The sequence below is a fragment of the Phyllosticta citriasiana genome (genome assembly GCF_038021145.1).
Source record: "Phyllosticta citriasiana strain CBS 120426 chromosome Unknown IWZ02scaffold_10, whole genome shotgun sequence".
Taxonomy (NCBI): domain Eukaryota; kingdom Fungi; phylum Ascomycota; class Dothideomycetes; order Botryosphaeriales; family Phyllostictaceae; genus Phyllosticta; species Phyllosticta citriasiana.
The window spans coordinates 143,857-171,354 of record NW_027117287.1 but is presented as its reverse complement, the minus strand read 5'-3'; the positions used below and the strand labels follow the sequence as shown (position 1 = coordinate 171,354).

Here is a 27,498-nt window from a genome sequence, read left to right as displayed (position 1 = left end):
TTCTGCCACGTCCGCAACGCCGGAACCTAATTTTCCCGTAAGCCCATGTAATTAACTAGGTATGTGCTTAGGTACGGCACATCGCCTAATTGGATACATTCAGTTTGATGTCATCGCGGCATACGTCATCCTCCATCCACCTCGACCACCACCTCCCGTCCCCGTCCCCGTCCTCGTCCTCGTCCTCGTCCTCGTACACACACCGCCACGCCGCCGCAGCGTAGCACAGCGCCGCGTCACTCACTCACTCACTCACTCACTCAGTAAACTCTGCTTGCTACCTGCAGTCGATTGAGGCGCAGCTCCTCCTGCGATTCTTCCATCCAAGTTACAAGTGAAAGTCGAACAGCGACGGATTCGACGTCTATTACTCGGAGGCACTCCGGGAGACAACGACGTCAGACCAGATGCGGTAGGTAAATGCCATCAATGCCATGCCGTGCCAAACCATTCAATCAATCAATCAATCAACCAATCAACGAGTGCGAAGAGGATGAGGTGGAAGAAGCAGGGACACACACTGGGGCCCAATACGTAGACACAAGGCCAGCAGCCATCCATACATGACCTCCATCCATCCATCCATCCATCCATCCATCCATCCATCCATCCATCCCTTCACTATCCCCGTTCCCTATTCCCTATTAAAAAGTCCCCCCTATCAAAAACATCATTTCACTTGCACCCCGCGCAACAGAACAGCCAGCAACGACAGCAACGACAACAACGATGAAAAAAAAAAAAAAAAAAAAAAAAAAAAACACAGAGCAAGAAAGAAAACAGCAAAAAGACGGAAAAACGCTTCAAGAGTACCAGTACTACTATTAATGGACGATCAACAACATTATGTGAGCAAGAGAGAGGGGGAAAAAAAAAAAAAAGAAAAAAGAGATGATTGCCCCCCCCCCCCCCCCCCCTGTCCTATGTCCTATCCTGCTTGTTCCTCCCGTTCCCTCATTCGCTGCCTGCCTGCCTGCCCGCCTGCCCACCCGGACGTCCCATGATTGATGACATGACCCAACCAAAGCGACATGAGGAACCGAATCGAATCCATCCAGAAAACCTAACGTGTCCGTCCGTCCGTCCAGCGATATCATCTGTCGGTAGTAGTGGTGGTGGTGGTGGTGGTGGTGGTGGCAGTGTTGTACGGTCCATGCAATCCACGGAATCCACAAACCCTCCTTCGCCCTGTGTCTTATGTGGCAAAGGACGGAAGAGCGACGACGGCGTAGTAGCCAAACAGTGTATGTTTGGGATGAAGGAAGGAAAGAAAACGAAGAGGAAAAAAATAAAAATAAAAAAAAAACTCCTTGGACACCAACCAAACCCTGCCATCACCGCAACCCCCCCCCCCCCCCCCCCCCCCCCCCCCAAAAGTACCCTACCGAGACCTCAAAGCAACCCCGAATGTCGACAAGGAAATAATACAACAACCTCCGTCTCATTCCCCCATTCTTGACCCGTGCTTGGCCTGGCCTGGCCTGGCCTGGCCTGGACTGGCTTGATTCAATAATTATCATCCCCCTCTTTTTGTCGTGCTGCTGCTGCTGCTAGAATTGGGCCGAGATGCACTTCCACTCGAGGCAGTAGCGGTGGTGGTGGTGGTGGTGGTAGTGGCAGCAGCAGCTGTCGTCGACCCTGCCTTTGTCCCAGATGATGACCCAGGCCGACTGCCGCCGCTTCGATGCCGTTGCCCCGTTCTCCGGCTATCGTCTGCCGACGTCGACTGACGGTGGCGCCTCTGCGATGAAAAGGCCGCAGTTAGTTGGTCCACACCACACCCACACCGCACCCCGTGACGTATGCATGCACCCGCCCGCACCTTTGCTGCTCTGGCCAAAGACAAAAGAAAAAATCACACAGAGCTGGCAACCCGCCATGACGACAAAACATCGCTTCTCCACACGCGGTGTCTCGAGAAACGTAATGTTTTTTCTAAAAACTGTTCTAAAGGTGTATACAAAGCGGGGTTTGGATGAAGAATTGAACGCTCCCAAGAATGCATCGTGCTGGACTATCAAGACAGACTAACGTACCGCGTAGTCTTTGGGCTTCCGCTCCCGGTTCGACATGGCGTCGTCCTGCAATCGCAGAGCTTCTAACCTCCTTTGACTGTCTTGGCTCAATGGGTCAGAGTCTTCGACACGCATTGGAGATGCGCCTTTTGATCCCGTCGCGGCAAGGGGAAGTTTATCGTTCGCCTTCCCCGTCTTCTTGGACGCTGCCAGCTCGGCGAGCTTGTCCCAACGCTGCTGCCTCGACTGCTGCTCCTTGCTGGCGTTCTGCTGCTTTTCTGCGTACTCGCGCGAGCACTCGTCAAACAGCTGCGGGTTGACCTCCATGAAGAGCTTCATTGCGTTGTAGACCATGCCGTGGATTGTCCTGGCCGCTGTTAGCGCATGCCGTCTGGCCGGTCCAAAACGACTTACCGGTTCCAGTGGCCCTTGGAATTCTCGTAGAGCGGGGCGAACATGATGGGTAAAATGACTTCGACATTGTCGCTGACCAGGTTGCAAAAGTATTCATTGTTCCAAAAGTAGAGGGCCCTCTCGGCAACCTGCAATTGTTAGCAACGCATTTGATTGATGTAAATTCAAACAGACCTGGAAGTGAGGACTGGCAACAGACTTGGCCAGCTGATTAAAAAGCGGCTCCTGGACCTTGGCAAACTCGGCCGGGTCCATGACCTCGAAAATATCCTCGACCTCGTTCAGGAACATGACCTCCTTGGTGCTGTTGACCTTGGGCCAGTAGCGCAAAAGACCCAAAACAACCTGCCAAGCCGTTAGTGATGCATGTGACAGTCGCGCCAAACACCACTCACCTCCTCTGTCAATGCCGCGTCCTTTTCCAAAAACTGCACAATGCAATAGGCCAACTGCGGATGATACATGCTGAGACTTTTTACTTTGTGCAGAGGGATGAGGACGCGCGTCAGGAAGAGCTTGTGCTCCTCCTTCAACGGCAGCGCGAATCCGTTGATGATGGACCCCAAAATCTCCAACAGCTCAGCGATGCCGTTGAACCGTTCCGTCTCGTATATAAATTGGAAGAATACGTTGTTGATGGACCTCCGGATGTAGGATCTCAGGTTCAGGAATTTCCCGTATATTCTGTGCAGGGTGGTCTTGAGGAAGTCGCGTTCCCGTGGGTCTTCAGAGTCGAACAGTTCGAGGAGCTGTCGTTTGTTAGCTTCGATTCCCCCCCCCCCCCCCCCCACCCAACGACGCAAACTTGCCTGGAGCACAAACGAGTGATCAATGTATTGCTTGGCAATGTTGGTGTTGAAGTCTTGACTCTCAATGAATCGCAAAAAGAACTCGTAGACGACTTGAATGTGCGGCCAAGCCACCTCGAGGACCGGCTCGTCTTCCTCGGGATCAAAAGCTTCGCCTTGGGGATTGACGGGCGGAGGGATGGGACGGAAAAGATTCTTGGCAAACATTTCGACGACGCGGGGATACATGCGCTCGGTGATGACTTGTCGGTTGTTTGCAACATAGTCGAGCAGCTCGTGCAGGGCCAGGCGCTTGATCTCCTTGGATTTCATGTCGCCGCTAGCATCGTTGAAGTCGAAGATGATGTTGCATTGGTCGATCTTTTGCATAAACAGCTCCTCGCGCTTGTTGGGCGCCACCTCGTGGAATCCGGGCAGCTTCTCCAGCTCGCGCTTGCTCTGGTCGGAAATGTCGAAGCGAGACGAGTGCTGGCGCTTGGGCGTCCTGATGCCCTCGGCAACGTCCTTTGGCGTCGTCTGCAGGCGGTCGAAGAGCAAGGATTTGCTGCCGGCCTTGGGGGGCAGGAGGTCTCCGGGCATGGTCTCGGCAGCTCCAGGGGGAGGGACGTGCTAGATGAGTCCAGTCAGGCGATTGAATGTTTGCGGGAGAGGAGGTGGTGGGCTAGTCTAGAAGCGCAGTGTGTTTAAGACATGGGGTACTTACAGGAGCGCTAGGACTGATGACAACACTCGGCGCCAAAGGCTGGCCAGCGCGGGTGGGTGTGCCAGGGCCACCGCCGCTCATGCCGTTGTTGGTGGATCCCTGAGCCATCTGCTGTCCGCCCATGTACTGCGATCCAGGTGCTAGAGAGTTGGGGGCGCCAGGCTGACCGGGCTGAGGAGCAGCAGTATGGCTGGCGGAGCCCGCATTGTCGCCGCCGGCGCCGGGCAGAGGCTTGCTGCGCGGGTCGATTGGCAGCTGTGTTGTCGACGAGGTGGGTGTTGCGTGGGCGGAGCCGGCAGGAGAGTGGGTGCCGGAGCCGCCGTGCGAAGGAGATGCGGTGCCGGACTGGTCCTTTTTCTTTGAGGATGACTTTGAATCGTGGGCACGTAGCTTGTCGGACTGGCAGCGGCAGACGTCAGCCGGGACGAATGGGAGCAAGCGACTCGAGGGAGGGGAATTGACGACTTACCACTCTCTGGCGGAAGCCTTTCATGACGAGAGGTTGCGCACACGCGCTGCAGGATGCGTACGAGGACCAAGGATGTCAGCGGGTGGAGGAGCAAAAGCCCTGGCAAATGTCAAAGGACTCGAGGCCCGACGCAGCAGGCAGACGGGAGGGGGGGGGGGGGAGCGACGAGGTGCGACTGGCGCAGGATTGAATCGTCCGAATTGCTAGGACGTCGAGGTCGGCATGGGGCGAGAGACTTGGATGGAGGTGGAGGGTGGAGCTGCGACGCGGGTGTTGAGGCAAGGCAAGGTAGGTAGGTAGGTAGTAGGTAGGTAGTAGGTAGGTAGTAGGTAGGTTGTAGGTAGGTAGGTAGGCGACCTGGACGGGCTGGCTGCGCTGCGCTGATGGTAGGGTGACGGCAAAGGGCCGACGAGAGACCGAGGGAGGGGCGCTGGGTCGACAGGTTTCAGTCGAGGAACGGGGCTAGCTGGAGACGAATCGAGGATGGAGAGGTGGTGGTGATGGGGATGGTTGTTGTTGTTGGTTGTTGGTTGTTGTCGGGTTGCCGAGTCGAAGGACGGACGGACAGACAGACAGACAGACAGACAGACGCTGTGGGCCGGGGTGGGTGGAGGAGATGGATGGTGATGTTCGCAGAGGGCACCCAGGTTCTCGCATCTAAACCACCTGCACCCCTCCCTCTACACTGCAGCTGCAGCATCGTCTCATCCAACGTCACTGTCACTGCTGCAGACCTCAAAAAATTATGGATGACGACCAGCAGCTGCTCGACGGCATCTACGACAACGACGGTGATGCTGCTCTCCAGCCTGCCCCGTCTGCCGCCCATCATGGTCCTGCCGACGCCTCTGCGCCCGCCCTCGCCGTGCCTCGCGACCATGTCGTAAGTCTGGAGCACCCATGCATCGTCAAGAACATTGACAATGGCCTCAAGTCGCTGGGCGGCAGTGTCGTAGTCGACAAGGTGAGTAGCTGTGCGCAGCCTCTTTTTTGGCCCATGCTGACACGACCCAGTTCCTGCAGACCAGAAACAGGCAGAAAACCATTGGCGCCTCGCTGCGTCCGGGCGATGTCATGGCAAAGCCTGTCATGTCCAATTTCGTAAAGACGCGCAACATTCTGATCAAAGTGACTGTGCCCAAGCGTACGGGTCGCAAGCGCAAGAGAGGCTCCGACGACCCGTGGATTGACGATCCGCGCCTACATGACGCCGCCCACACTGATCCTCTCTTGCTGCTGCAGAGCCTGCGCGACAACCCTGACAACTACTCCGTGCAAGCTGTAGGCATAAACCACGAGACTCACCGCTTCCGCAGCTTGCCCGACTTTCAATACGCTACTTCGCAGCTGCCGCTAGCCCAGACGCTGCGCGACACCATCCTGCCCTATCAGTACTCCAAACTCAAGCACTTCAAGTTGGACGACCATAGAGACAATCATCAGCCCGACCAAGGCGTGGGCCCCTCGCCGCAATTCACCGGCATCGACGTTCCCTACAACTACTCGTACCGCCAGAACCCGGCAGTCAAGCACATCCAAGACGACAAGGGCCGTGAGATTACCTACAATCCCACCGCCGGCCGCAAGTTCATCCTGCACACAATCTCCATCGATGCCAAGAAGGTGCCTCACGAGTCTCCAGTCCCCCTGCCACCCGAGGAGACGCTGGAGCCCCATATCCGCGAAACCATTGCCAACATACGAGCGCTGTTGGAGCAGAGGCCCATCATGACCAAGCGCTACCTGCACAATAACATTCAAGCGCCCACAGATGACTCGATCCGCAGCTCTTATGGCTACGTCGGTTATTCGTTCAACTCGGGTCCTTGGCGCGACACTCTGATTCGATTCGGTGTTGATCCGCGAACCGATCCAAAGTACAGAGTCTACCAGACCGTCATGTTCAAGATTCCCGTCACCCAGGGCAAAGAGTCGAGCGAGGATCCAAACAAGTGGATGGACTCGAGGGTCGTATTCCGTCGCGAGGGCCGTCAAAAGGGGTCTAAGAAGCTCACTCATGTGTTTGACGGCAAGAAACTGGTCCCGGATGGCAAAGTATGGCACGTGTGCGACATTACCGACCCTCAGCTGCGCCGCATTCTGGACACGAACAAGCTGCGGAAAACATGCAACGTAAGTCTATCGCCGTGTCATAGAGATGAAAAACTGACGGCCCCGCAGATCAAGTCCGACGGGTGGTTCCTGAATGGCACGTGGGCCAAGATCAAGGTCCTGATGCGCGAAAAGATTGGCGTCATCATCAAAGGCAACGTGCCGCGAGACGAAGACTACACGCGCATCGAGCTGTTCCCCGACGCCATCACGGCGGAAAACTTGGCCGACATATCCGTTGGCCGCCGCAGAGCCACTTCAGAGTACGAGACCAAGTTGGCGGGCGACATTCGCAATCTCGCCAAGGCCAAAGTCAGCAAGCTGGAACCAGACGACATTGCCGCCCTGCCACAAGCAGACGGGGCCGATGATGACGAGGACATGCAGGACGACGTGATCCCGAGAGAGGAGTCTGGGGCAGATTCGCAGAAGAAATCGTCTGGAGAGTCTACTGCTGGCCGAGCAAAGGCGGCGGCAGATGGCAGCGACGAAGACGCCAGCGATGCGTCTGGCGCCTCTGCCGACGACGATGGTGACTCGGACGCCGAGGACGACGTCGACGACCTCATGGGACCCGACTATAGCGATGAAGACCAGATGGCTGCAGATGGAGAACAGGACGGCGATGAAGAGTGATGACAAGAAAACTTGACGGCGGTTCAAGGAGGCATTGTATCTCTACAACAACAACAACAACAACAACAACAACAACAACAACAACAACATCCCAATCGTGACTTCTAAGAAGCTTCACACGACGACGCTAAGCATGACAAGCGATGCCCGCGAGCTCAAGCGCGCGCTGACAGACAGGAGCGCGTCTGCCGGCGACTTTGCTCCGCTCACCAAGTCCTTGCTACTGCGGGGATAACCGACGAAACCTACATGCGCACGAGATTCTTCACATTACTCTCTATACTTTTTTTTTTTTTTTTTTTTTTTTTTCTCTTTGCGTTCGCATTCAAGCCAAGAGCCGCCCCCCATCTACGTCAGAGAGCGCGCGCTGTGTGTCTGACTGTCTCAGATGGCCCCGCGCGCGGACAGACAACAAGAAAAAAATAATAAAAAATAAAAGAGTCGAAGACGAAAGCTTGAATCTTGGTCTTGGTGCTTGTCGCGGTCTTATTTTCGGTTTTGGTGCCGCATGCGGGTGCCGAGGGCTGCATGACGACGTACCTCGACAATGAGGATGAGCATCTGGAGGCGTATGTGCGCTTGTTGAGAATTAAGAGACAGAATCGTCCTGATATACGTGGGTGGTTGCGGAAGATGCCGCGACAGCTGTGGTGGCAGGACAGGACGTCCTTAGTTCATTGGCTCTCTGGCAGTCAAAGAATCCATCACCTCTGCCGTCAAACAAGTAAATGCCGCGGCCCTCCACAATCAAGCGCCTTTTAGCTGCGTGCGTAGGCGTGTCGTTAAAATCTTGCTTGGGGATATGAAGAAGGGAGCGAGGGCGAGCAAGGTGAACACTGTACTGTACTGTACTGTACGTAAGAAGTATACGACAGTATACCTATACATACATACACATTGCAAAATAATCAACCAGCCAGCACCCGCAGACGGCAGACTGCCGCAACTATCTGCGGCTAAGGAGGTACCTAGTTAACATGCATGCCCTACCTACCTCCTTTCTCTCATCTCGTGAACAACAACAACAACAACAACAACAACAACAACGTCGACGAGCAGCAAAATTCAAGCCGCGATTCCTACGCACGTCCAGTAGCGTTACAATTTCTTCAATTCGACGTCACCATCTCTCCTTTTCTTTTCTCCCTCCCTCTTGAGCTGCTATCGTCTCTAATTGAGTGACCGGCTGCTGGTAGCGGTAGCGGAGAGTGTCAAGCCCATGCGCGCAGAGTGACTGGCGGTGATTGGGAAAGAAAGGGTGGAGTTGTTGTCGTTTTTAGTACGGGATGGTGGAGGATCTTGTTAGCTGGTAGTGCTGGGGATGAATTGAGGGGTGAGTATTAATTGTGTATGTGGGTAAGCTGCACTCACTCGCGCCTTTCGTTCTGACTAGGAGATGGGTGGGGTTGAAGGGGCAAGAGGCGCATGCATCATATCATGGCTGTCAGGTGGCTCGAGGTCGAATGCTCCTCATTTAAATTCTTGTCAGTAGAAGATCTGAGCTTATAAAAGACACTGATGCTTTGGTATCTCAGCACTTGCCATCCACCGCAGACGCCTGTGACGAAAAACCAGACAAAGAAGCGGCCTCACACGCCTAACTCCACAACCCCTGACCCGAGATATGTACACACAACATCCCAATCTTCCCTCTCACTAACCCCTACGCATTAATCAATAACGCCGCAACCACACCACCCCACCCACCCCAATTATCCGCCTGCGTCGCCGTCACCGCGGCCCCCTCCTTAACCGCAACAACCATGTCTCTCACGCCCTTCGTATTAACCCCATATAAGAACGTGCGCCGCGCGCCCGCCACCTCGGCCCCGCGCAACTGGCAAAACCCGTCCGACGCCTTGCACGGCCCATTGTCGTTGTAGAACAGCCACAGACAGGCGCCGTAGAGGAAGAGGTCCGACGCCGTGCCGTTGGCGCGCAGCATCCACGCCATACCGCAGCGCGGGTCGCCGGGCGCACAATCGCCGAACGTCGGGTCGGAGGGGATGAGGTCGGTGCTCCAGGGTGCGGGCGCGATGGCGCTGGAAGGAGAGGGACTGCCCTGCCAGTACGGCGTCTCGGTCTGCAGCAGCGCGGCGTACACGTTGCGCGCGCCGCTGAAGGTGTATTGGTACAGGGTGTTGTGCTCGAAGCCCGTCCCGACGAGCCAGGTGCCGCCCGTGCCTTCGATCAGCGCGCCGCGTCCGACCGCGATGGTCTGGTTGTATCCTATGTTGCGCGGGTTGAGCTGCGAGTCTAGGTCGTGGTCGGCGGTCCAGCCCCACATGTTTTCGATGTAGGCTGATCCGGACGCTGTGATGTGGAGGAGGCCCCAGGCGGCTTTGCAGGCCGACGGCGTGCCGCCGCAGCTGGTGCGGACGGCGGAGCCGAGGGCGCCGCCGATGCGGAAGTGCGTGTTGAAGAGGGCAACGGCGCCGGGAGTCACGGCGGAGAGGTTGATTTCGAGCTGTTGTGGTGTTGGCAATTGCTGGGGATCAGGAGAAAGGGGTTAAGGGCAAGTCAAGAACGTCACTTACAAGTTTACACCCCGGCAACACAGCAGCAACGGTCAATAGCATGTCGCTCATCTCAGCCAATCCCACGTCACCCGGCCGCCCTATTTGCACCATCGGAACCGGGTTATCGGCGTCCATGAACGCGGCGCCGTACGCGCTGATCGCCGTGCCAAACGCATCGCCCACGATGCGCGACCCGGCTGGGACGAGAATCGTGCCCGTCACGATATACGTGCCAGCGGGCCAATAGATGATTCTGGAGCCCGCATACGCAGCCAGAATGGCATTGATGCTGGCCGTGTCGTCATGGACGCCGTCACCGTAAACAGGGGCCGCAGCGACGCTCTTGATGTTGATGAAGTAGTCGGCCGAGTACTGCGCGTAAGATGGCGGCATCAGCGCCAGATACCGCCCATCGTGCAGCAGCGCCGGCATGCGCGGCGTCGAGTAAGACACGCCGCCCGGCGTGAAGTGGTGTTTGCTGTCGCCTGGCGCGTAATGGTTGCCCTTGAACCACGTGTCGGGCACGTTTCCGTTGAGCAGGTTTTGGTTGCCCAGCAGCACCGTGGCGCCAGCACCGCCGTTGACAACGTTTTCGAGCACCAGCCCGTTGGGCGTGTAGTAGTTGGTCGAGTAGACGAGGTTGCCGCTGTTGACGGAGACCGAGTCGATGACAACGAGCGAGCCGGATACGCCCGACGCGTCGATGCAGGTCCCACAGTAGGTGAAGGTGCTGTGTGTCACGACCACGTCGAAACCTCCGACTATCATCGCTTGGTTGCAGCCTTCGAAGGTTATGCCTGTTTGCTGTGTCAGTGCCGTCTTTCTTGGGGCGACATGGACAGACCTTTGAAGAGCCACTGTTGACCTGTGACATTCATTCCAACCGCGCCTCCATGGAAGTAAATGTCATTGACAATGAGTTGCGAGTTATAACCCGCCGCGCCCGGCCATTCTCCAATTTTCAAGCCCGTGTGGCCCGCTGAGTTCAACGGCATCTCGAAGCGCACATTTGTGAGCTGCGTCGCCTGACTGACGGTCCAATCAAGCAACGTTAGTTGCGACGAAGGGTTCACGGCCATGCTATTGATAATCATGTTTTTTATAGCCACGTAAAAGTTGGTGGTGCCAACATAGTTTGGGTCTTTGGCGTAGACTACATGCGAACCGCTAAAGTTGGGCGACACCAAGAGCGTCGGTGGGCTGAGCGCACTGCCAATGAAGACAGTGCCAATGTACAGTTGAATGGGCCCGCTGAGGAGATAGGTTCCCGCTGGCAAGTAGACTACTGCTGGCTGTCCGGTGGAACCGTACGCGACGGATGACCTAAGCCGGCCGCCAACAGAACCGGCTTGGATGGCAGCGTTGATGGCAGCAGAAGCGTCGCAAGTGCCAGTGTTGTCCGCGCCAAAATCTGTGACGACATTGCGAAATACAGTGTACGTCGACGCGTTTGCAACAAAGGGCGAGAGACCGTTGTGTGTGATTTGCTCAAGCCAAAATGGAGACGAAGACTGCCGTGGCGATAGCTTCGAGAATTCTCTCAAATCTGGCATCTTGTATTCTCGCCCGCTGGTATTTCTCAGCCACGCCGTGATTTGAGATTTGAGAAACAACTCACTTTGAAGTAGAAAAAAACTCAGACCCTGCCGAGTGTCCATTGTTTGGCCAGGAAGCACGTGAAGGCGCGGCCGCGGCAAACGCCAACCATGAACCCACAAAAAAACTCAAGCTCAGGCGCATCGTGACGTAATAGTACACGGGCAAGCACAGAGCCCAAAGTTTGGCGGTGCAACGACGGGTTGTCGACAAGAAGGGCGCGGCAGAAGCAATATATCCACGTCTTGACCCGACCATCCCACGTCGACCCTCTCCCCGACCCAAACCCCACCGGCCTTGGCCGAGTGAAGTGGCTTGGAAACCACCCAGGAAAGTCCCAATTGGTATGTGTGCCGGCTAGGTATGGCGTTGGCACCAGAGGCTTAGGTCAGCTGAACACACCTCGCGTAGCCCAGGGAACCGGCGGTTTCGAATACCTTGCACCCTTTGGTGTGGGACACTTCCACCACTTCATTTCTGTTGGTCGCAGAAGAAGACGACGACGACGAAGCCGTGCTGCAGAAATAGATTTTGGTTTCTCGCAAAACAAGAGCCAAAAGGAAACAACAAGAATGCTGGGCCCGAATGATTGCCAAACACATTTCGGGTGGCACAAGCACTCGTCACCAGCTACGTAGAAAGGTCTGGACGATCAAAGACCGAAATAGCGAGCGAAGGGTGCGGTTGGGTCTGCACTGCTTACTAGGCCTGGAAGATGCCGAGCCGGGAAGTTGCTTGTCTCAAATACCCCTGGTGGGGGAAACGCATTTTTGGGGGCACTCAAGTCTTGGACATTCTCAAGTCGGGCGCTCCGACCACGTCAGCCGAAAGGAATGTTGGTCAGGACATAATACCACAATAAGACGAACGACTCGGTGTTTAGGCCGCCGAGACTTGGGCCATTGAGAAACAGCTCTCGACTGCGGGTGAGGGCCTTTGATTCAGTGATGTTGATCGTCCCGTGCTGACGCCACGTTTCGACCCACGACGAATTTGGTCCGGCAGTTTTGTGTGCTCGCAGTGGGGTTTAGGTCGGGATTAGGACCTGCCCATATCGGCGTAGCCGTTCACTGCAGAGGTCAGCTTGAGCTACATTTTGCCGTAAATGACTAGGTCTGGGATTGGTTTGGGTCGTGGGGTTCTTTGGCTTGGGTGCATCTAGAACCCAAGGCACCAATCTTTGTACTTGCATCATCTTCGGCGAACGAGAGAGGAAGCACAGGAGACAAGGTCTAAAAACCAATGTTGATTATCGGAGGGAAGGTCCGGGCGAACGAGGGCCGGACCGCTGATCCGGTTGCGCTAGGATCAATCCCGCTTGCTTATCCCGACCTCATGTTGTACCTGAATGTTCAAAGCCCACTTCTTGTCCATTCATCAGCGTCTTGCGTGACTTGGACGTTCATGAAATTGTCTTTCACTTGTGGTACCGGTCTTACCTCTCCCAGAGCCTCGGAGTTGAAGTCGAAGAGGACAATTTTACCACTATCCAGGTTTCGTCGTGTCCGAGTCGTCCCACTTTGATGCGGTCTCATCCCAGTCGGTACGCCGCGTAGCACAGATCCAATTCTGCACCATCAGCCCGACAGCGAATAACGCGCATGACCCTGCACGACGAGCAAAGGCTAGCTTCTCCCCCACCACATGTGTCGGCAGTCCGGAGTCGAGTATTTTGCCGTCACAGCTAGCCACCATTTGACAGATGCACAAATGGAGGAAACCTGTAAAGCTAACATTTGCATCGAGTCGGCCATCAACAATCAACTTTGAATTGAGCAAATAATTAAAGTGAAATCGGCAAGTATGCGGCTCTGCGAAACAGTTGAGAATCGAAGACGCAATGGTAGTCGAGATTTAAGAGGTTCAGGTAAGACGAGCTTTACAGGACGATACAAAGAATGGAGGGGAGATACACGTCTCTCGTGTAGGGTATAGGAGGGGGGGATAAAATCTTTTACGCAAAACGCCATCGGCTGCCCAAGAGAAGGATGGAGTGGTTTGATCGAACTAAGGGCATTTTGCTGGCAAATGATTTTGACCCCGTGTCGGCTAGTCCAATTCTGTGTCGTCGGTTTTCGATCTCATGATCGAAAGAGGTTTGCTTGGCTGTTCTCTGTTCAGAGTTATTGCCAAAGTCCAGTGGCCCCAAGCTGCGTACGTGGCAGTCATTCTTCCAAGTTCTCGAGTGACCTATGAGCAGCCTTCAATTATCAGGCGCTTTTGAGTCATCCAAGTAAGTTTCCTGAGAGCCCTGAAGCGCATTTCCCCGAGATGAAGAAAGCTTCATTCTGTGCAAAATATGAAGCAAGTCGTGGCCGTCCTTCTTGAGTATTGTGTACAGAAATAAAGCGCCCTCTATTCTCTTCAGTTCCATGACTGTTCTCGGCATCTGACGGCAAACTGACGAAATTGTCGGTCCAAGCGGTACTGGTATCCGGCCAGTCGTTTCGCAGAGGGTTTGAAAAAGCTCTGAGAGATAAGTCGCCATGTCTGCGCTTCGCTGTGCAGATGGCTTTTCAGTCGTAGCATATTTGTCCGAGTGGCGGTTTCGGATCATGTTGTAAAAGTCTGTTTCAGCCATGATGGGAATCCGATTCTCATAGAGTGTCTGCAGCTTGTTTTGATATTTGCTACCCATAGTAGTTCCAGCGACGACCAATGTTGTTGCCGAACTTGTCATTTTCTTGGGAGACAAAACCTCGCCCCCGCACTGAACAATCAGTTCAGCTGCTTGGAGCCTGGAAAGGCAAATGAAGCGGCCGGTAAAACCAATTTTCCAACCTTGCAGGCACGGCTCGTAGGCAGTGAGAAAGTCGAGGAGAATTTTGCTGGCTTTTTCACCACTGGCTTCCTCACTTATGGGTATTGCGTCAATATGCCGACGGGCTCTTTTCACTTCCGACACGGGAACTGTAGCGTCTTCGACAAGTTTCTCCGCGGCCTGGGCTGGTCCGACGCCTTCTTTCGTGGCTTCAATTGCAGTGGCGTTTTCGTCGCCGCTGACGGAGCCATTTTCTACAACCTCCTTCTTTTCCTCCTTGGGACCCTCAATTGGCAAACCCAGCTCGGCAAAATGAGGATGCGGTGGTTTTGGTCTCATCTTCTTCCTCTTCTCATTCATAACATGATACAGCATGAGACCAGCGTAGGCATCGGCAGCGGCGTAATCAACTTGGATCTGGTATAATTTCCTCGACCATGAGCTAGTGCGGACTGACCCTTTGGGCAAAGCGAGCCCCAGATAAGCTTGGACCTGTTTGGCCAGCGAGGTCAACTTCTTGGGGTATTTGCCTTCAGCCGTCTTCATGTCCTGAAGGACGTGGAAGAAGTGACTCAATTCAACGAAGCCGCGAGGATTGAGATTCAAAAATTTCTGTATCCTCCTTCCGTCGGCTGACCATATGCCCACTCCAGTTTTGATGATATTCTCAGACTCGATTAAGGAAATTAGCGAAGGCGGGATGAGTTCCTTCGTAGTGTCGCCTCCGCTGAATAGGGCAACGTGGAAGACAGCCACCTTGGATTCGGAGCAGACTTGTATCACGGATATGTTCTTTTTGATCCCAGAAGAGGCTTGCGCCTGACTTTCCCATTCCATGTCAAAACCGACAACTTTTTCGTTGAGGAAGGATTTGCACAGTGTCTCGGCTTCCTCAAAATTGGTACAGTAATGGACCGTAACTGACTTTCCTTCGGCATCGCGGTAGAGCTTGTGACTCCAGAACAGAGGAGGATCACTCCGAACACCGTTCACTGGAGGCGGCGGCGAGGGTATTGTAAATCGAAGATTGTAGGGGACTTCGGCCTGCTCCTCAACTTCTACGGCGACTTGATCCGCCAGCGGCTTCAGCACCGACGTAGAGGGGACTTGGTCTTGGGAATTTGCGTCGACGCTTTGTGACCCGATCCCCAAGTCATCTATTCCATCGAAAATTGAGGACCCGAAGGACTCGTCAGACGCGGAATCCGATGCTGGTGATTTGGCTGTGGCGCTTTTGATCGATTCGAATGATCCATGCTGAACAGGCTTCATGGCATCGTGTGGCGTCTTGCTGCGCTCGACGTAGGCACCCGCATACGATGAGGTTCTTGTCGTGTCGGCCTTGGAAACCCGAGGGTATGGGAGGATTGACAGGCGTGAGAGGCGTGAACAAAAACGGATTCCAACCACAAAAGAGAGAGAGCGGCGATTGGGTCGGCTCATGCTCAGGCAGAAGATGGGACCTGATCCAGCGGTGGGCGTTGACGACGTGAAGGAACGGAAGACGCGACGCGGCAGAAGCGCCCAGTGCAGTGCATGGGTCGCCGCATGAGCCGTGCCCGACTTTGGCCGAGCCCGAGCCCGAGCTTCCATGAGGTGCGGATGAGCCCCACCCGCCATTGATCTCACTTGACCATCGTTGCCTTGCTCTTCTCTTCTCTTCTCTTCCATCCCATCAATTCTCTTCAACCACCTACGAAATCATGCCCGACGACCGAAAACCCCCCAGCGAAACTCCGCAAAACCAGAAGGACAAGCCGCAACGTCCTGAAGAGGACAATCCATTCATAGCTTTCCGCCGCTATGCCGACGAGCAAGTCTCCTCGATCCTTAACACGTTCGGCCTTCCCGCGTCCTGGAATCCACAGCACTGGAACGATGAACGCGTCCGGCAATGGAAGGCTTGGATAACCGAAGGAAAAACTCAAGACGGAAAACAAGATGCCGCCAGTAACTCGCCCCAAGACCAACCGCCATGGCTTAAGATCTGGGCCCCGGATACTCGCGAGGTCAAGCCCAAGGTCGTGGAGAACGAAGATGGAAGCAAGACTTACTACTGGAGCAAGTTGTGGTCCTGGCCACCGAAAGACAGTACCAAGACAGATGAGACAAACGACCTCGACGCGACACAAAGACAGGCTGTGGAAGAGGCGCGGCGCAATGCCGAAAAGGAAATGCGAGAGCTATCCAACATATTCAAATCCTTTTTTGGGCCAGAAGAAAGCAAAGGCGCCCAGAATGAACCGAAAAGCGGCTCAGTCCTCGACTGGGTATGGCCTAGCCAACCCAAGTCCAATCCCGTGAAGGAAGTCGAAATCTCCAAGGACGCCGCACCTGCAGAGCAAGAACCCAAGGGTCCACGGGGAGCACTTTGGGGACGCCACCATGGACCCTGTCATTCCCGCGACTCGGAGGATCAAGCCATTGCCGCAGCTCTCGGCTTCCGCGGTTTCCCGCCCTTTTTGCACTTCAACGGGCGCCTCTTCGGACCGCACCGCCTCGCCGACTGCCGGATGCGCTGGTTCCTCTCACACCCCTATTCTCCTCTAATTCTGGAAGAGCAGAACAAGGCCGCAAACATTCAGGGCCCCAAATATGTCGACGCCTTTGAAGACTTGCTGCGCGTTGAGCAGGGCCTGGCCATCGAAGAGCCCTGGGCCTGGGACCGCGACATGTTCCCACAACTCGCGCGAATCAAGGCGCTCATGAACAGCCCACACCCGAAATTGGAAGAATTCTGGAGCAATGTGAACGAGGGTGGCGAGTGGTACGTCGCGAAGCGCGGCCTCAAGTCCTTGCAGGCGGCCAAGTCCCTGCCTCCGCCTGAAGCGGCGAACGACGAGGCTGCGGTGCAGAAGACCAGCCACGAGCACGACCAAGCGTATGAACACTTCCTGGGCACCTCAAGCGCAGAGCCCAAGACGGAGCTCGATGCGTACGAGCAGTTGCTTGGCGGCAGCGACTTGTCCTCGCCTCCGTCGAAGCCCGTCAAGCAAGCACAAACACAATCCCAGCAACAGACGCAAGCAACAGAGAAGCCCAAAAAACCAAGCGCAGAAGTCGTCGAAGCCTCGCCCATTCTCTCTACCGTCACCTCAACCGAGCGCACCGTCCTGCCCGACGGCACGGTCACGACCAAAGTCGTTTTCCGCAAGCGCTTCGCCGACGGCCGAGAAGAGAGCTCCGAGACGGTGAATACGACGAGGGGAGATGCTGCCTCGGCGGCGTCTGAACCTGCTGCAACTGCCGAGAGCCAAAGCCGCGGTGGTTGGTTTTGGTCAAAGTAGACGTGGTGCGCAGACGGTAGGTGCAGGCGTGGCAAGGCGTTTTCGTGATGTACCAGGGCACTTCATCTCATCTCAGCTCGGCTTCATTCACAGGTGTTTTCTTCCATTCCATTTGGTCGCCTTGGGTGTCAGTAGTGCTTTTTCTGTCGGCTCGCCTGTAATGTACGGTAGGCTCTATTTTCTTTTTATCCTTTGTCAAACTCTATCCTCCATCTTCTTCCTGCCTCTCCCCTCATCTCCCCTTTCATGAAATGCTCGCTCCTGAGTTGATCTTTGGTCTGACGGACTCGTCTCCCTATGGGGGCCGGTCTGTTCAGTCTATCTGTTGAATCCTTTCGCATGAGAAATGACCATGCATTCGTTTTTCTTTTTGGGAGGACTTGCGTTCTGATTCTGATGGTTCGTTTGGCTACCTAGTGGAGAAGTAGAAAACGAATGTTATATTAAATGCCATCTCAGTTTGATATCGATGGGTGATTGCCGTTGTTGCTGACATCGACACTGATCGTACTACTGCTGTCGGTGCACGCGAATGCTACAAATCATCATTCGCACGCCAAGTGGTGGAACAGGTAATTGGTTCCGGTAAAAAGTTCCAAAAGTTTCGGAACCCTTTCCTCGTCTTATCGAAACCAATCTCAATCAACGCCACCATGCAATCACACATACCCATCCATCTCCTTCACTATGCCGCCGCCGCCTTCTCACCAGCACCCTCCCACTTCCTGCGCGCCTTCTCCTCATCCGCCTCGCTCCACTCGCGCGGCAACAGCGCAAAGCAGAGATAACTGGTGTGCGTCTTGATGTCCGGCTCGGTGCGATGCACGAGGCGGCCCTCACGATACGTCTTGCGCTCCTTCTCGGCCTCCTTAATCTTGAGCAACCGCTGCCCCTTACTCTCCTTACCCCAGCCCTTCTCAACAGCGCCGTCTTCGCCCGCAGCAGTAGCAGCACCGCCATTCGCAGCATTCGCAGCCGCCGCCGCCGCCGCCGCCGCCGTGCTCTCGTGGAACAGCTTCAGGCGACCCTCGACTTCGCGCAGGCGGCCCAGCGCCTCGTCGACGGTGGCCGGCAAGGGGATGGTGCCGCGCAGCCCTTCCTCTTGCAGCCCGATGCGCTCGCGCCGCACGTCGATGCGCCGCTGCAGCACCTCGACCATTTCGATGTTCGTCCAGCCCAGCCGTCGCAGCTCGGTTGTCGTGCGCTGCACCTGCTCGATGCACGGCGAAAACGTGCACAGCCGGATCGTCTTGCGCGGGTTGAGTGGCGAGCGCCATGTTGTTGAGTCGTCGTTGCTGCTGCTGCTGCTGTTGTTGTTGTCCTCCTCTGCTGCCGCGGCGGCGGCCTGCGGAGTGTTCTCGCCCGTTATCGTCGTCGTCGTCGACGACGCCTTGGTCGCTGCGGGTTGCGTGCGGGAAAGGTGCTTCACGGCCATCCAGGGTGCCGGCAGGTCGAGGAAGACGGCGTCGGCTTGCGGCACGGCGCCGTCGAGCGTTTTGTTGAAGCCGTCTTCGTAGACGTCGGCGTGGGTCACAGTGACCAGTGGGTCTATCCTGTGCTCTTTCAACTCTTCGCGCAGCTTCTCGGCGCGCTGCTCGTGGAATTCGAAGCTGTAGACGTGGCCCTGGCGCTTTTTGCGCTTCTTGCTGTCGGTGGTGCCGTTTGAGGTTCCGTTTTCTGCGGCTGGGTACCCGTTGAAGACGGCACGTACTGCAGCGTGCGTGAAGGATCCGCTGCCGGCACCGGCTTCGATCAATGTGTCGCCGGGCCGTACGCGCAGTCTTTGGAGGACGTAGCTGTAGTCGGGCGTGTAGACGACCTGCGTGCGGTGAGGAAGAGACGTGGTCCAGGTTTCTGGAGTCGGCGGAACGATGTGGGCGAAACCGCTGGTTGCGGCGCCAGAGTCGGGTCTGCGACGCAATCAGAATGAAATCAGAGATCAATGGGTAAATTTTGAACTCACTGCGCGCCGTCTTCACCTCCGTCGTCTTCGCGCTTCCTCTTCTTGGCGCTCTTTTTGCCTCTTCCTCGGTGATCAAGTACTGCAGCGCGAACTTGTGTTCCCCATGGTATGTCGACGAGGTTGCTGTGCGGAAACGAGCCAAAGCGAGTATTTATCACGCGGTTGGTGTCGGTGGTGGTTGACGTCTCGAGAATGACGGGAGTGAGAAGGTCGCGCTTGAGATGAATGAGAGCGAGCTGGCCTTCTGAAGTCGAGGCGCCAGGATCAAGAAAAGGCGAAACAGCAGCCATGGCGACCGAGTTGTGTTGTTAGGTTGTCGTCGTCGTGTCGGCGGAAAAAGTTCAAGTTCCCAACCAAGATGCCCCGCGAAAGCGAAAGTGATGGGCGACAGGGTTCCGCGGCGCTGCTTTCACGCAGCAACTCTCGCGTTGGCTCAGGTTGACTCAAACAATGAAAACGACGCCCCCATAGATGTCCACCGTGGCCGCCCTCTTTCGCCAACTTGTCCTCTCCGCTCGATTCCACACAGCATTACGACCTCTACATCGACCATTTGCCATGGCCGCCCGCACCCAACCGCCGTGGCAGGCCCCGCCGTCTCGCCCCGACCTCGACCTCCCGCCGCTGCACGTCTACAACTCGTTGACCCGCTCCAAGGTCCCCTTCGTGCCCATAGACGGCAAGAAAGTGTCGTGGTACGCCTGCGGACCGACCGTTTACGACGACGCCCACTTGGGACATGCGCGCAACTATGTTAGCACCGACATCATTCGCCGCATAATGCGCGACTACTTCAAGTACGAAGTGCGCTTTGTCATGAACATTACCGATGTCGACGACAAGATCATCCTGAGGGGTAGGCAGCAGCACTTGCTGTCCCAATACACGAGCGAGCACCCGGAACTCAACTCCGAGGTCCAAGAGGCGGCACGCGAGGCGTTCGAGGGCTACATTCGCAAGAATCTGCCATTGCTTTCCATGGGGTTGAAGCCGGCCGAGTTTGCGGAGCAGTCGAAAAAAGCGTACGGTCATGTCTTGGAGGGCAAGGCTGTCGAGGGCGACGGGCAGCCAGGCGACAAGGAGGCCAAGATTAAAATGCACCTCAAGACTGCGTCGTCGGCAGCGGAAGCTCTGATTCTTGCAGACGCAAAGACCATTGGAGTCGCAGATTTCTACACCAAGACCGAGGATGTCCTTCTGCCGCATCTCGACTCTCTCTACGGCGCCACCATCAACGCCGAGGACCACAGCATCTTTACCAAGCTGACCCAAAAGTTTGAGAAGCGCTTCATGGAGGACGTGCGCGCTCTCAACTGCGTGGACCCGGATGTGGTGACCAGGGTGACGGAGTATGGACACCAGATCGTGTCGTTTGTGGAAAAGGTCGTCAAGAATGGCTATGGGTACGTCACAGCGGACGGATCCGTGTACTTTGACATTCAGGCGTTCGAAAAGGACGGCAACAATTATGCGAGATTGGAACCCTGGAACAGAAACGACAAGGACCTCCTCGCAGACGGTGAGGGAGCCCTGACCAACAAGAGCACAAAGAAGCGTTCAGATGCCGACTTTGCCCTGTGGAAGTCTTCGAAGCCAGGAGAGCCGGCGTGGCCGAGTCCTTGGGGACATGGCAGGCCCGGCTGGCACATTGAATGCTCGGCCATGGCATCTGACGTCTTGGGCCAAAAGATGGATATTCACTCTGGCGGCGTGGATCTTGCTTTCCCCCACCACGACAACGAGCTGGCACAGAGCGAGGCGTTTTGGTCAGAATGCAGGCACGAGCAACAGACTCACCAATGGGTCAACTACTTTCTTCACATGGGTCACTTGTCAATTGCTGGTTCAAAAATGTCCAAGTCGCTCAAAAACTTTACCACCATCCGCGAAGCGCTGGGGCGCGGCGACTGGACACCGCGTGGTCTGCGTATCGTTTTCCTCCTGGGCGGCTGGAAGGACCCTGTCGAAATCACAGAAGGCCTCGTCACGACGGGCGCCGGCTGGGAAGACAAGGTCAACAATTTTTTCCTAAAAGTCAAGGACCTGGAGCGCAACCCCAGTCCGGAGAATGCGGCATCAGCAGAGGAAGACTCGGCCCTGGCATCAGCCTTTGCTACCGCGCAAGCCGACGTCGACAAGGCTCTCTGCGACTCATTCGACACGCCGACCGCCATGCAAGTCATCTCGCGCCTGGTAACGGACTACAACAGCGCGGCGACGCGGGCGTCGCTCTCAGACGCGACAGTGCTCAGCATCGGCATCTGGGTGACCAAGATGGTGACCATCTTCGGGCTGGACAGCGAAGGCGACCTCAGCAACCCTCAGCGCATCGGCTGGTCTGGAATCGATATTCCGGCCGCAGCAGCGCCCTTTGTCTACCCAGCCGCCGCTCTGCGCGACGCCGTCCGCGACGCCGCCAAAGCGGGCAAACCCTCGCGCGACGCCATTGAGCAGCTCCTCGCCGCCCAGCCTGCCGCCGTCACTACGCTGCCCGCCGACGCGCTGCCGTACGCCGAAGCCCTGACGCAGTTCCGCGCCGACGTCGCTGCGCTAGCGGCCGCCGATGCTCCCGCCTCCTCTTTCCTCGCGCTCTGCGACAAGCTGCGCGACGGAGTGCTATGGAACCTGGGCATCTACCTCGAAGACCGCGACGCGCAGGGGCTGGCAGCGCTCGTGCGGCCGCTATCGGCAGACTTGATCGCGGCGCGCGCGCAAAAGGACGCCCAGGTTGCCGCGAAGGCGGCGGCGAAGGCCAAGCGCGAGCAGGAAGAGGCGCAGCGCAAGAGGGAGCTCGCGGAGAAGGCGAAGCTGAGCCATCTCGACATGTTTAGGACGGCCGAGTATAGTGCGTGGGATGATGAGGGCTTGCCGCTTAGAGACGCAAAGGGCGAGGAGTTGCCCAAGAGTCGCGTTAAGAAGTTGCGGAAGGAGTGGGAGAGGCAGAAGAAGTTGCATGAGGAGTGGAAGGCTGGGCAATAGAAAGAGGCGTGTATTTGAGGCGAAAGCTGGCGATACCTGATAGATGAATGTTGGCAACACAAAAAAAAGTGGACATTGAAAGCGTCTGAGGCAGCGGTTTTTTTTTTTTTTTTTTTTATAACTTGGTACGCTCTGCGAACTGTGTCTTTGAGGCACATCTTCTGCTGAGAAGTAGAACACGGATTAAGCATTTGAGCTACTCCACCTTGCCGCGTGCCTCGCACTCTCCCCCCTCTCACCCTCAGGAGTCATCTCACTCCCGAGGCCAGTTGCTCCCTTCAGACCGATGAACTCAGCAACAGTTGCGAGGCTTGTGTTCCAGCAGCCTGGCTGGCATCCCATCCGGCCGTCGATTCTAATTCCGGCGCTCTCGATTGGCGCGCCAGTTCTGATGTCAATGGACGCAGAGTTTTTGGAGTGCCTGCTGCCAACGCCGGCAAGCGTTGCCCATCTGAACAACGTCGAGGAGATGTTTGCAGACAAGGAGTTATACCTAGGCATCTGATTATCAGCAACCCTTGACTCGCTCATTTCAATCACGATTTATTCCGGCAGACGTGAGCACCAAGAGAGAGCTTAGAGCCGCAAACCTCGCGCTTAACCCTCTCTGCAAACTCTACGGCTTCATCTGGAGCAGAACAAGGCTGGGGAGGTGACCAAAGGGGAAAATTAACCGTGAGGCTGCTCTTGAAATTAGTCGGTCGTCTTGTTTCTCGTACCCCGCAACACAGGTCGGCAGATCGTGGCGGCCATCTTGTTTCATCCCGTCTGTCTCTACCCACCGACCGGCCGAGGGACTGAACATGCGCGCATCTTGACGGTTGGCACGCGACTCGATTTCAGCCTTATGAGGCTGGTTGCTTCGGCCCACAGGCGAACAAGCCTCAGAGCAACGCAGGTTCTGCATGTCAGGCCTGCTGACGTGCATAGCAAAGAGCCAGGGAGATTTGGGATCGGGGATACCTCAGCTGTACACAATCCGCGATCACACTGACTGGCCAGAGTCTAACCAAATGATAAGTATTTCTGCAACACTTCCCATGTCGCGCCAGCGACGTTTCCAAAGTGCCCATCGCTCCACTTCTCTTCCCCTAGGCTAGACCATGACTCTGCGCGTCTGCTGATGCTTCCCTTTAATATCATGGATGTGCCCGCGCTCCCTTGACTACCACTGTGGTCGCGGCCAAACTCTCACATGCTCTACCGAAGTCACTCCTTTTTGTTTGTTTGCAAGAGATGCATTTCTCAACCACGCTCCTTACGGCTCTCGCCGTCATTCCCTCTCTGGTTCATGGCCAGCTCTCCGGGCTCGTCGGCCCCAAAACAACCATTGAGCAAAAGAAGGGCGTTAAGATATGCGACGTGACGCAGTTTGGCGCGAAAGCGGACAAGTCGACGGACTTGGGCCCTGCCCTCTACAAAGCGCACGACGCCTGCAAGACGGGCGGCGTCATCGTCATCCCCAAGGGCGACTTCGCCATGGCGACGTGGGTCAAGCTGGCGGGCGGCGCCGCCTGGGCGCTGCAGCTGGACGGCATCATCTACCGCACCGGCACCAAAGTCGACAACATGATCATGATTGAGCACAGCAGGGACGTCGAGGTCTTCTCCAGCACGGGCGAGGGCGCCATTCAGGGCAACGGCTTCGAGTTCCACAAGTCAAACTCGCGCCAGGGCACTGGGCCGCGCTTGATGCGCTTCTGGGACATATCCGACTTTTCGTTCCATGATGTCAAGCTTGTTGATGCGCCGTCTTTCAGTCTCGTCATTGATACGTGCTCGGACGGCGAGATTTACAACTTGGTCATTCGGAATGCGTACATTGGCGGCACCGACGGCATCGACGTGTGGGGAACCAACCTCTGGATCCACGACTGCATGATCACCAACAAGGACGAATGCGTGACAATCAAAGTATACACCCACGCCCTTGCCCGTCACCTCCTGCTATCTGCTGACACTGACATTTGCCCCCCACAGTCCCCCTCCAAGTTCATCCTCGTCGAAAGCATCCACTGCAATTGGAGCGGCGGCTGCGGCATGGGTTCCCTGCCCGCCAACACCGACATCAGCAACATCCACTACAAAAACATCTACACGGTAAAATCCAACGCCATGTTCATCATCAAATCGAAAGGCGGCGGCGGCAAGGTAAGCGCCATCACGCTCGAAAACTTCATCGGCCAAAGCAACGCCTACGGCCTCAACGTCGACTCCAACTGGATGGGCCAAAGACCCGTCGCCGGCAGCGGCGTGCAGATCAGCGGCGTCGTGGCCACCAACTGGAGAGGCACAATGGCGAACGGCGCCGAGCGCGGCTTCCTGAAGGCCGTCTGCGCCAACGCCCCGTGCACCGGCATCAGGCTCGACGACGTCGTCATGGGCAGCGAGCAGGGGAATCAGCATCGCATCGAGTGCCAGTCGTCGTACGGCGAGGGCGGCTGTCTCAAGCCGGGAACCGGTGGCTCGTACCCGTCGAATGCGCAGCTCGTCGATGCGCCGGCGAGCGGGTTCGACGCGCCGACGCTCGCGTCCGATTTGACGGAAGATCCGGGCGGTAGCCTGCCCATTGCGATTCCGCCGTTCCCGAATATGTTTTTTCCGAATATTATGCCGCTGAAGGCGTTGGCGGCCGGTGGTGGAGGAGGAGGAGGAGGAGAAGGAGGAGGAAGTGGTGGTGTTGGTGGTGTAGTGGCGACGGCGGATCAGAAGACGACGACGCAACAGCCTGCTGTTGGTGCGGAAACTGTCAAGACCCGTGAGTTGAGAATGAAGGCCTCCCTTTAGCCAATTACGTTCGCGCTGACGACAGTAGTAAAACGGCCGCCTCCTTCTGTTCGTTCGCGGAGACGCCGTCGCTCCGTCGAGCGTGCCGTTGCTTAAGCTCCTCATTGGTGTGGGGTTTGTTAGAAGCGAGAAGACGACGGAGCACACACAAGGAGGTAGTTGGAAAGAGTCATTGTACATTATATATGCACCAGATCCTTTAAGAAGGGCATGTGTGGATGGCATGACAGGAGTAGCGGCTAACGACGAACGAACATGCAGCGTCTCGTTCCATTCCCACAGTATAGAAGGATAACCTTTTGTCTGTGTCAACAATCTGTTCAATTCTTGCCTCCGAGCCCTCGTAATGTGGGCCCGCTGCTAGTTATTTCTCAATCAACCACCCTCGGACAAAACAACACCAACCCAAGGAACCCGATAATCCACTCACCTACCACTCACTTGCTACAGCAAGTTACGGTAGATGAGAGGATTAAAGGGGGAATTGAAACAACAGTGGACTCGGTATTAACAAACAACACCACCAGTGCCGCTCATCCACCATTTCCAAACGCCGCCAAACACCGATCGACTTGCAAAACAATCGAACCCGCACCGAGTCTATTCTAGCTCGTACCATGCCATGTATACCTCAACGGCAGCGGCTAGATGATGCTTCGGCTTGCCTCCTTTCGTGGTTCCCCGCACTGCGGTCGCGTCGTCGTGCAGGTACAAGGAAGGAAGTATCCAGAGAGTAGGAAGCAGCCTGCCTGCCTGCCTCAAGCGTCATCGTCGTAGGACCAGCCAGCCAGCCGGCAACCTAAGCCACCATCCTCTTTGGCGATCGATTATATTGAATTTTTTGTACAAGGTTTTGACGATTCTTTCGCCTCTCGTGCAGCCCAGCCCAGCCCAGCCCACACGGCTATTCGGTCTCTCGTTCATCAGGTTGGCGACGCGGTTTGCTTGCAATCTTCTGTCTGTCCGTCTTGCTGTCCGTGCGTCGTCTGTCTAGTCCATGCCCACGTACTTGAACCAATTGGGACGGCAGTCTTCCTTGTTCAGCCACGCCTCGCCGTCAGTGAACTTGCCGGCCGAGCAGCCCTTGCACTTGGGCGAGTTGGGACAGTTGAAGTAAGGGACGTGTTGGTAGCCAATGTCGCGGAACCTGCATGACGTACGTGCGTGTTAGCCGTGGGTTGTGAGGGCACAGGGTTACGGGAGGACGTACCAATGAATTTTGCTCTTGTCCTCAAACAGGCCGAGCGCAATCGAGTGCACGGGAGCGTCGCCCCAGCGCTCGTAGAAGAAGCCGCCCGAGCGGTCCAGGTGCTGGAAAAACTCCTCGTACTGCTTGCTGCGCCAAAAGTTCATGTCGCCAATCTCAAAGTTGCTCCAAAAGTGGCACGTGCTGTAGCCATTGGCCAGCAGGTTGTGCTCCTCGCGGCGCTTCGCGTCCGTCAACCAGTCCATGGCGTTGTTAGGGTGCAGGTATCGGGCGTGGTCGTCGGACGCCAGGAACTTGAGCGTCTCGGGCCACAGCGTCGCGATGCTCTGCGGCGAGTCGTAGATGTTGACCGTGAAGCCGTACGTCTTGTTGTTGTCCTGCATGTAGCGGAAGACGTCGTAGTCGACGTCGCAGAAGAAGTGGACGTGCGGCTCGACGCGCCAGTAGTAGCGGTAGTTTTGCAGCGCCGGGTGCTTGTAGAACATGCCGCTGTTCCAGCGACACATTTGGTGGTAGGAGACCTTTTCGGCGTATTGCACGTCTTGCTCTTTGAGTACTTGGGCCGACTCCTGTAACAGGTCCATGTTGATCCAGGCCGGTACCTCCCAGTGCTCCTTGGGCACGAGCTCTGTAGACATCAGCAAGCTGTTTCCAATGTCCGGTGGTCTAATGACGTACCATAGCGCACCTCCGCCTTGGTAGCGGCCTTGGTCTTGCGCTTGAACTCCTCCGTAAATGGCACGTCGTTCAAGAACGTCCACGGGTAGTTGAATTTTGAATTCCATGTCCTCTCCAAGTCGTACATCGACTGCAGTATTTCCTCGAGCTCCGAATTGCGCACCAGGGAGAGGATGGTGGCGTTGATGCGGTCCGAGTTGGGGTTGTCGGGCGCATAGTTATTTCCTTCGACTCGTCTCAATTCGCCGGCAGGCTCGCCGGATACTAGAGGGAGGTCAGATGCAAGAACCAAGAATCGGGCTTGGGAGAGCTGCGTACCCTCGCTCTGGGGGTCGTGGGTCCATTTGTCCGTCTTGGTATCGGAGGTTGGGAGCGATATTCTAGGCGTTGACCCGGAAAAGACTTGGTAAAGGACAACGACAAAAAGGACTAGGGTGATCGCGGCGAGGGCGCGCAGACCCCGTGGCAGGGCCATGGTGTAGGATAGGTAGTGTCCACAGGCAGGCGACCTGAGGTTGCGGTCTTTGGGAGGACTTTGCTCGACAGCCCTGGTTCAAGGAACA

At 56.1% G+C, this 27,498-nt stretch overlaps 10 protein-coding genes across 10 annotated transcripts; 4 read left to right on the top strand and 6 right to left on the bottom strand.

Annotated features, from left to right (window-relative positions):
- Positions 1-899: 899 nt before the first annotated feature.
- Positions 900-1,353, bottom strand: IWZ02DRAFT_456759 (uncharacterized protein). The gene has a single exon (XM_066767891.1). The coding sequence runs from the start codon at positions 1,333-1,335 to the stop codon at positions 955-957; it is 381 nt and encodes a 126-aa protein (XP_066620623.1). The 5' UTR covers positions 1,336-1,353; the 3' UTR covers positions 900-954.
- Positions 1,354-2,027: 674 nt separating this feature from the next.
- On the bottom strand, positions 2,028-4,780 carry IWZ02DRAFT_505536 (phosphatase 2A regulatory B subunit-domain-containing protein; the record flags this gene model as incomplete). The annotated part of the gene is made up of 7 exons (XM_066770385.1): positions 4,411-4,780; positions 3,942-4,340; positions 3,239-3,847; positions 2,825-3,178; positions 2,604-2,774; positions 2,430-2,557; positions 2,028-2,382 (listed from the first exon to the last, which is right to left on the bottom strand). Exons 1-7 carry the CDS (start codon positions 4,432-4,434, stop codon positions 2,028-2,030), a joined length of 2,040 nt encoding a protein of 679 aa, XP_066620622.1. The 5' UTR covers positions 4,435-4,780.
- A 289-nt stretch (positions 4,781-5,069) lies between these two features.
- IWZ02DRAFT_456754 (RNA polymerase III transcription factor IIIC subunit-domain-containing protein) lies at positions 5,070-7,464 on the top strand. The gene is made up of 3 exons (XM_066767890.1): positions 5,070-5,374; positions 5,425-6,543; positions 6,592-7,464. The coding sequence occupies exons 1-3, from the start codon at positions 5,156-5,158 to the stop codon at positions 7,156-7,158; spliced, it is 1,905 nt and encodes a 634-aa protein (XP_066620621.1). The 5' UTR covers positions 5,070-5,155; the 3' UTR covers positions 7,159-7,464.
- A 1,357-nt stretch (positions 7,465-8,821) lies between these two features.
- Positions 8,822-11,230, bottom strand: IWZ02DRAFT_492255 (pectate lyase superfamily protein-domain-containing protein; the record flags this gene model as incomplete). The annotated part of the gene is made up of 3 exons (XM_066769832.1): positions 8,822-9,625; positions 9,696-10,474; positions 10,522-11,230. The coding sequence occupies 3 exons, from the start codon at positions 11,228-11,230 to the stop codon at positions 8,822-8,824; spliced, it is 2,292 nt and encodes a 763-aa protein (XP_066620620.1).
- Positions 11,231-14,322: 3,092 nt separating this feature from the next.
- IWZ02DRAFT_381688 (ribonuclease H-like domain-containing protein) lies at positions 14,323-15,306 on the bottom strand (the record flags this gene model as incomplete). Its single annotated transcript, XM_066765179.1, has 1 exon — positions 14,323-15,306. A coding segment is annotated over one exon (984 nt), but the record flags the coding sequence as incomplete, so codon positions are not given.
- Positions 15,307-15,662: 356 nt separating this feature from the next.
- On the top strand, positions 15,663-17,779 carry IWZ02DRAFT_456750 (uncharacterized protein). The gene has a single exon (XM_066767889.1). The coding sequence runs from the start codon at positions 15,738-15,740 to the stop codon at positions 17,319-17,321; it is 1,584 nt and encodes a 527-aa protein (XP_066620618.1). The 5' UTR covers positions 15,663-15,737; the 3' UTR covers positions 17,322-17,779.
- Position 17,780: 1 nt separating this feature from the next.
- On the bottom strand, positions 17,781-19,642 carry IWZ02DRAFT_456749 (S-adenosyl-L-methionine-dependent methyltransferase). The gene is made up of 2 exons (XM_066767888.1): positions 19,285-19,642; positions 17,781-19,231 (listed from the first exon to the last, which is right to left on the bottom strand). The coding sequence occupies exons 1-2, from the start codon at positions 19,572-19,574 to the stop codon at positions 18,007-18,009; spliced, it is 1,515 nt and encodes a 504-aa protein (XP_066620617.1). The 5' UTR covers positions 19,575-19,642; the 3' UTR covers positions 17,781-18,006.
- IWZ02DRAFT_456747 (tRNA synthetases class I (C) catalytic domain-containing protein) lies at positions 19,633-22,459 on the top strand. The gene has a single exon (XM_066767887.1). The coding sequence runs from the start codon at positions 19,756-19,758 to the stop codon at positions 22,261-22,263; it is 2,508 nt and encodes an 835-aa protein (XP_066620616.1). The 5' UTR covers positions 19,633-19,755; the 3' UTR covers positions 22,264-22,459.
- Positions 22,460-23,499: 1,040 nt separating this feature from the next.
- Positions 23,500-25,146, top strand: IWZ02DRAFT_492250 (RGase B; the record flags this gene model as incomplete). Its single annotated transcript, XM_066769831.1, has 3 exons — positions 23,500-24,177; positions 24,244-25,021; positions 25,079-25,146. The coding sequence occupies 3 exons, from the start codon at positions 23,500-23,502 to the stop codon at positions 25,144-25,146; spliced, it is 1,524 nt and encodes a 507-aa protein (XP_066620615.1).
- A 511-nt stretch (positions 25,147-25,657) lies between these two features.
- IWZ02DRAFT_33845 (glycolipid 2-alpha-mannosyltransferase-domain-containing protein) lies at positions 25,658-27,474 on the bottom strand. Its single transcript, XM_066764215.1, has 4 exons — positions 27,254-27,474; positions 26,936-27,199; positions 26,261-26,885; positions 25,658-26,197 (listed from the first exon to the last, which is right to left on the bottom strand). Exons 1-4 carry the CDS (start codon positions 27,408-27,410, stop codon positions 26,041-26,043), a joined length of 1,203 nt encoding a protein of 400 aa, XP_066620614.1. The 5' UTR covers positions 27,411-27,474; the 3' UTR covers positions 25,658-26,040.
- Between the last annotated feature and the right edge of the window lie 24 nt (positions 27,475-27,498).